The 7,461-nt window shown below is 39.8% G+C and overlaps 1 protein-coding gene across 1 annotated transcript; it reads left to right on the top strand.

The window, feature by feature from the left end:
* The first annotated feature begins 220 nt into the window (after positions 1-220).
* Positions 221-6,714, top strand: LOC131236070 (uncharacterized membrane protein At3g27390). The gene is made up of 9 exons (XM_058233161.1): positions 221-435; positions 609-717; positions 2,080-2,275; positions 2,373-2,506; positions 3,737-4,025; positions 4,107-4,213; positions 4,369-4,537; positions 5,039-5,487; positions 6,189-6,714. Exons 1-9 carry the CDS (start codon positions 351-353, stop codon positions 6,349-6,351), a joined length of 1,701 nt encoding a protein of 566 aa, XP_058089144.1. The 5' UTR covers positions 221-350; the 3' UTR covers positions 6,352-6,714.
* Positions 6,715-7,461: the final 747 nt, after the last annotated feature.

Below are 7,461 nucleotides of genomic sequence, written 5' to 3'. Positions count from 1 at the left end.
AGAATGTTTTGTTTTTTTTTTTTTTTCAACGTATGAAACTTATGTCACCAGAAGTAGATTTTGTAGATTTTTAGGGTACGGTGATAGGGTTTTGGACAAAAATCCAAAAGTAAATTTTTAGGGCACGATAATAAGATTTTGGACGAAAATGCCCTTTAGGGTAAAGGAGCCGGAGAAAGCATATACGATTTGCTTGTCTGGGTGGCTAATTGTCTGCATCATTCGCCCGATCGTTTTGACCGTTACATTTTTTTTATTCAACATTGAAAGTCTCCTTCTAAGGTTTTCTCTTCTTCTTCTTCTTCCTCTTCTTCATTGCTCCTATCTTTCTTCTAACTAATCGTCGAGACATGTCGAATCCCCTGACAGGCTGCTTGAAAACCACCTACGTGGTGTTTGTTTTCGTCTCTGCTTTTTTCCTTGGGGCTCTCAAAGGTACGCAGTTCTTGATTTCTTTTTTAGTTTTCCCTTCTTCTGTTGTTTCTTGAAGAATCTGATGGCTGGTATTCTTTGTTTTTGGGTTTTCTTACTTTTCCATGATAGTTTGACGATGGGTTTTATTGGGTTCCTTGGATTTTGATTTTGTTTGCTCTTTTCCATGTCTATAGGTCTTTTGGTGGGCCCTGTTGCAGCTCTGTTGGTGATTTTGGGCAATGTTGGGGTGATTTTGGGGCTCTTACCTGCTCATATTGCTTGGACTGTGTATGCTCTTGTTAAGTAAGTAAATCACTTGCACCACCCTTGGTTTCGTTTCGTCCCTTTTAATATCTTACATGATTCTCTTGGTTTTGCGGTTTTGGTCCCTGATTTCTATGTGTGATGTTGAAATCCTTGTCGATTACTTGGGTGTAAGTCTAAAATCATGTATGGTTGTGAAAAAGCTCGACCTCTCCCACACAGTGGCGGCTAGCTGGGGGAAGAACCCATAACCAATAATAGCAGTCTTGATACAGGCAACTACGAAGGGATGAAAGAATTGTGTTTGCATGTTACATTTTGCAGGTGTTGAATCACATCAGAGCTTGATTTCTGTGTAGGTTGTAGGGAATTCGTCTTAAATACCATTTTACTCTCTCCTACCTGCCATTTCCACCACACATATATGATCAGGACAGCTGAACCATTGGGTCATGGTGTAAATGGACCATGGCTAGAAAGTCCTAGCTCTCTGACTGTCTCACCCACTAAATTTGGAACCTTATTTCTTTTGAGGATATAACTATATTCAATAAAATTAAAATGGGGAAAGGGAATTCCCAAAACAAAGAGACAAGTGCGCAGCTCTGGCAAAATCTAGATCTTACACATATGTACCCTTATTGGATATTTTTCTTAACCTCTTCAACTGTCCACTCACAGAATGCTAATGCATGCACTAAGAATCTAACATAATCTGATTACATTGGTTTTTGGACTACTATGGTCCCTATCACACGGGGCATGTGTTTCATTCGGTAGTGATGGAAGAGTGGGAGAGAGCAGAATGCTTGCCTAATGTTGCAAGTTTTGCTAGCAAAACCTCTTCAAATCCACGTGTCATAGAAGCAGAGGCAAGGAAACATGGTTAGGATTTGGGGGTGTTTGGTTGGACCGTATTTCATGAAATTTACACTAAATTAGATTGATTAATAATGAAATTTCATGATATTTGGTGCAACTGAGTGCACCCTAAGGCTGGGGCATTATGCAAATTTGGAGCTTGTAGGCTCACTGCTCACAAGACATAGCATCTTGCTCCTAGATCAGAGCCTGTGATAACCATGTACAAAAAACCGGCTTGGACTTAACTGGCAATACAGTAACATAGTAAAAGGAAACTCCACCTGGAAAGATGTGCCAGCCGGTCTCAAGCCCAGGTGAAGGATTACATTGCTGGGGCAGCCAGTCATAAGACTTTTTTCTATCAATCATGAGCATTCCCAAGGAAAAAGAAGAAGAAGAGCCCAACTCCAAATATGATGACAATGGTGAAGATAAATATATAACAAGTAAAATGAATACAATGTTGAGTATGTATCCCTGACATCGGGAATTCTTTCTTAGGGAGGTGTAAATAATCAAATGGGTTTGTTTGTGTAGGACTAATCGGTTCGATGCGGCACTCAAATTTGCATTGTTGTTTGCTCTGCCTCCACTGCTTGCTCTCTGGTTGGGTCTCAGCATTGCTGGGAATGTCCTCATTGCCATTGGTTATGGGTTTTTCACACCATGGGTTTCGACTTTCGAGGCCTTTAGACAAGAAAGAGAGTCGAAGAAGTTCTTGCACTGCATTGTGGTATGAATTCAATACATCTCAGCTGCTTTATTCTTTTCCAGTCTAATTAATTGTCATGAGTAACTTGTTTTGAATAATTCCATCAACCAATTGCCAGGATGGAACATGGGGAACCATTAAAGCGAGTTGCACTGCTGTCCGGGATTTTGCTGACTGTTGCTACCATTCATACCCACAGTATTTGAAGGAGTTACGTGAAGGCACTGATTCAGATGAAACACATACTATGAGGTATGACAATAGGATTTTTTTATATTTTTAGTTTTTCTGTCGAGGCATTTCTTGATGAAACTCAGCCCGTTGAAGCATGTGTGATGATGTAGCAAATCATCATCATCATCAAAGCCTAATACCAGCTAATTGGGGTCAGCTACATGAATCCTTTTCTGCCGTTCCACTCTATCAAGGGCCATAACCTCAGTTGGATTATATGTCATCAAGTCTTTTCTTACTGCCTCCACCCACATCCTCTTGGGCCTTCCCCTTCCGCTTTTAGTGCATTCAACTTGTACGAACTCACTTCTTTCAACCGGTGCAGTTCTTGGTGTCTCTTGCACATGACCAAACCATCTAAGTCTACTTTCCCACATCTTGTTACCTATTGGTGCTGCTACTAAATTCACTCAAATGCATTCATTTCTAATTCTATCCTTATCTTGCCAGTCATCCATCTCAACATCCTCGTTTTAGCAATACTCAGCCTGTGGACATGTTGTTCCTTAATTGCCAACATTCTGTCCCATAAAGCATGGCTGGTCTTATAGCCTTCCTATAAAATTTTCCTTTCAGTTTTGAGTAGTAGAAGACAATAACATAAAACTCCAAAGGCACATCTCCATTCTACCACCCCTCTTGAATTCTGTAGGCAACATCCTTCTGAATCTCTCCACCTCATGAATTATTGACCCAAGATGTCGAAAATGGTCATTTTGGGAAACTTCTTGGTCAACGATCTTAACTAATTCCTTGTTCCCACCCCTATTATTACTAAAATTGCACTCTATATACTCTGTTGTAGTCCGACTTATTTTAAATCCTTTAAATCCTTTAGTCCAATCAATTGCACCGGCAATGTACCAAAAAAGGATTTTTTTTTTTTTTTTTTGTTGAGAAGATAATAAGATCAGTTCAGAATTGATATACCTCTTTTGATCATCATGCAATTGGGGCAATTAAGATGTTTGTATTCCAATGGAGATTGTGTCATACACTGCTACATCCTCCAAGACAAAATACACAGGATGCTAGCAATCAGGAATCGTAGATGAATAGACAGAAACTCAGTGCATTTAGATTTCTAAGTAGACATAGGAACATCGGATTAATATCGAGGCTGAAATGAATGATGTAGCTTTAAGTAAGATTTTAAATGGAAGCAAGAGTAAGCAAAACTAGCTGACAAAGATGTTTGATTGGAACTCATTAATATATACTCACCGCTCAAGCCTCAAACTGTTGCAGGTTAGTACAGGTACCTGGATGTCTTGCAGTGGGGCTGATGGGTCTGATCGTAGAAATCCCTCTTTACACTGCAATAGCTGTGGTAAAAGCCCCCTACATGCTCTTCAGGGGATGGCATCGGTTGTTACATGATCTAGTGAGCCGGGAGGGTCCATTCCTTGAAACGGCTTGTGTGCCGGTTGCAGGGTTGGCAATCCTTCTGTGGCCACTTGTTGTCATCGGGAGCGTTCTATTCGCTATCTTTTCTAGCTTCTTCATTGGGTTGTACGGATCAGTAATTGCATATCAGGTAAATTCCTGTTCCAATAAGTTTTATGTTATATCTCTTACATTTCATCCTTCCTAACGACTGATCTGGCATTTGGCGCAGGAAAGATCTTTCCATAGAGGTGTTGCATATGTGATTGCCATGGTTTCGGAATTTGATGAGTACACGAATGATTGGCTTTATCTGAGAGAGGGGTCCATATTTCCAAAGTAATAATTCTCTCAATCATTTCTTTCTTCATTCTTGAGAGTATTTGAAGATGCGTGTTGGTTTGGTCTCATTTGATATGCCCATCACAGAATTCAGTTTTCTTCTATGAATCGGGTTCTCTCTTAATAGTACTGGTATTGTTGCTCTCAACCAGGCCCCGTTACCGAAGGAAGAAAGCTTCTTACTCTTCGGAGATATCCGTTGGTGCTAGTAATGCAGCAGGAGGCAGGTTAGGCTCTTCCAAGGCACCTGCAATGCTTGTCCCAAGCTTAGCTCCTTCAAGATCTCTTAGGGAGACAATACAAGAAGTGAAAATGATGCAGGTAGGGCTTTTAACTTCATCCTTGCATAAAAATGGCTTCTACACTTCTTTGTATAGTTCTTTTGCTTTTTCAGTCGCTCTCCAAACAGCTGAATTGCATCATGTTTCTGGCTTTGAACTCCCAATTGAAACATCAAACAAGACCTGTTGATCTTAGACCCCATCAGATTTGACACAAAATGACTGACACAAACTCCAACCGAGCACAGAAAACTCTGCGATTATGTTAACATAGTGACAGTTATCCAGAATATAAACGTTTAACGTCCACAAAGTTTCAGCGATACATGAATAGAAGTAAATGTAGCTATAACGAAGCATACATATGGTACTTTCTTTTTGGAAAACGAAGTATTCCTTTCACATTTACTTTTCCGGATTTTTATTTTTATTTTTTCGCTTTCTGATTTTTCATTTTCAGTTACTTCTTATTGTGGTAAGTTCTTTTAGAACTTGTACTTCCATGATATGACTGGATGTAGTTCAAATGTCAATGCAACAGATATGGGAAGACATGATGAAGTCTTGTGAAATGAGGGGAAGGGAATTGGTGGATGCAAATGTGTTAACGCAAGGTGACCTTCATGAGTGGTGCAGGGCCAAGAGCAGCAGCCAGGAAACCATTGTCGGCCTCGGCCTACCTTCCTACTCGTTCTTGCACGGTCTCCTTAACTCTATCAAGGCAGGATCAAATGGGTTATTGCTTTCTGATGGTACTGATGTTACCCAATTGAACCGCCCACAAGACCGCCTGTTGGATTGGTTCTTCCACCCTATTATGGTTATGAAGGAACAGATCAAGGTCTTAAAGATCAGTGAGGGAGAGGTGAGGTTCTTGGAGAAGCTTGTACTCTTGGGAGGGAATACTGATCGCATGGATGCCTGGAAAAACGGATCTGAAGTTCCACAGGATGCTCTCAAGGCTGCTCAGATTCAGGCCATCAGCAGAAGGTAATGGATAATGAGTGCAACTTCGTGTAACATGTCCTTGCCGATTTCAAAGTTTTAGCTATGAGGTCCCTATTCACTCACAAGCAAGAACTTAATAAGCATTTCCTTGTTTGGTTTTTGAGTTTCAAAATTGATACAAAAGCAAGTCAGATATGTTCTCTAGGTAACAATGGTTGTTGTTTATTTTGAAAATAACGGGAACGGAAACTACCTCACCATTGGTAAATTTTCAAGATCAAATGCTAGTGTTTATGGTTTTCCCAAAAATTCTATAAATACCCACTTGAAATTTGACCCTATCACATCATGATATTGGTAGCCATATTTTTCTCAAAAGAACCTGGCTCTGTTACTTGGCAATATTAGAAAAAGGAGTTGTTGTGTCTTTACTTTTACAGGAAATGGGTTTCTGGGTATTCTCCAAGTCTGGATATTTCAATTTGATCACTTGCACAAACAATACTTTTTTTTGGTCAGGCTGCAAAACCCATGATTTGCTCCTCTTTTTCTTAACTTCTGATTAGAATCATCAGATAGATATTTAAAAAAATGACCTACGTTTTTATTTTATTTTATTTTTTTATAAAGTCAATGAAATGTTTATTAAAAGGAAAATGACCTTTTTTTTTGGGCTACCTGCCACATTAAACTAATAAGAGAAACTGATACTCCCATTATACTGATTAGAATTGGTTGTGCAGAGTGATAGGAATGACGAGGAGCGTATCGAAGTTTCCAACTTACAGAAGGAGATTCCGCAACGTTGTGAAGGCGTTGGTTGCATATTCTCTAGAAAGGGGAGGTTCCTCTGCATCCCATTCTACCAGATCGGTAGCTTCAATCGCTTCAATCGAAATTGTGTAGGCCGAAGCTGAGTTAGTTTGATCAGTTCAATCGAAATTGCATAGGCTGAAGCTGTGCGTCTTGATCGTGCTTGTACAATTGCTAGATGTTTGTGTTTTGCTGATCTCAATGATTGAAGTCAGAATTGGTGGAAGAATGGGCCTCCACCCATTCGATCATGGGAGTAGCTTTTTCTTCTTTTAGCAATGATTTTGACACAACCCACAACACTGAAAGAGGACAATAGGGTGGCAGCAGCACATGTTGCATTTGTAATTTGGGGGGAATCATGAACTCCAAACTGGTACCCCTCCTATACAGTGAGATAAAAGTGTTGTAAATATGTATCAATTTCATTGAATGCAGAAAATTTATTCAAAAGGAGAGGTATAGATGCAGCACAAAGGGTGGGGCATGATTTGTTCGAACAGCTCAGGCAATTAGTGCCAGAATGGCATGTATGATCCAAGTCCATTCACTGGGTAGATGACATGGTGCACAAGTCCTGACCAAAAAATTAACGTGGCCAAGTCATCAGGTAGGTGACATGTGCATGCACTACATGTTTCAAATGTACCATGTGTGCGATCATCCAAGTTCAAGCATTTTACAAGCACATGTGTCACCATCAGTTTTCAAGCACAAACAAATGTGGCACGTGTCACCATGCCACCATCCCTATTAAACTTCCTGTGTGCCACATTCCATCCTTACTTCCTATTCCAAAGTGTTTGATGAACAAGAAATGGACTTATGATGAACTAGTCCTGGCAACATGTCCATAGATAGCTTATTGTGACACAAGCTTGAATCAAAACGGCCCCCTAGAGATCACCCTAGTGAGATTAAAATGGCCTTTTTCAGCTTGGCCAGAGTTGATGACTCCGGCTCCCAAGGCATGACCCTTCTCAAGAATCTTTGTTTGGGTCCCCCAATAATTATGGTGATTCCAGGATCAATCTTCACAGTAAAGCAAATGTGCACCTATCAACTTGCCATATGCAGTTTCTTTGACAAAAAAGTGAGCCTTTTAAAAAAAAAAAAAAAAAATTATTATTAATATTCATACCATTCTAACTACCTATTATTAACCCAATATCTTCTTAATTTAATTATTAAATATCAAGTTGA

This window comes from Magnolia sinica, chromosome 2, assembly GCF_029962835.1.
Source record: "Magnolia sinica isolate HGM2019 chromosome 2, MsV1, whole genome shotgun sequence".
NCBI lineage: Eukaryota > Viridiplantae > Streptophyta > Magnoliopsida > Magnoliales > Magnoliaceae > Magnolia > Magnolia sinica.
Note: the sequence above shows the minus strand (reverse complement) of the source record. Positions and strands in the feature narration are given on the sequence as shown.

Bases quoted from the DNA above. Each gene is read 5' to 3' on its own strand.
- LOC131236070 (XM_058233161.1), top strand. From the start codon at position 351: ATGTCGAATCCCCTGACAGGCTGCTTGAAAACCACCTACGTGGTGTTT. The intron at 436-608 runs GTACGCAGTTCT...CCATGTCTATAG, and splicing joins TTTCCTTGGGGCTCTCAAAG to GTCTTTTGGTGGGCCCTGTT. The intron at 718-2,079 runs GTAAGTAAATCA...TTGTTTGTGTAG, and splicing joins ACTGTGTATGCTCTTGTTAA to GACTAATCGGTTCGATGCGG.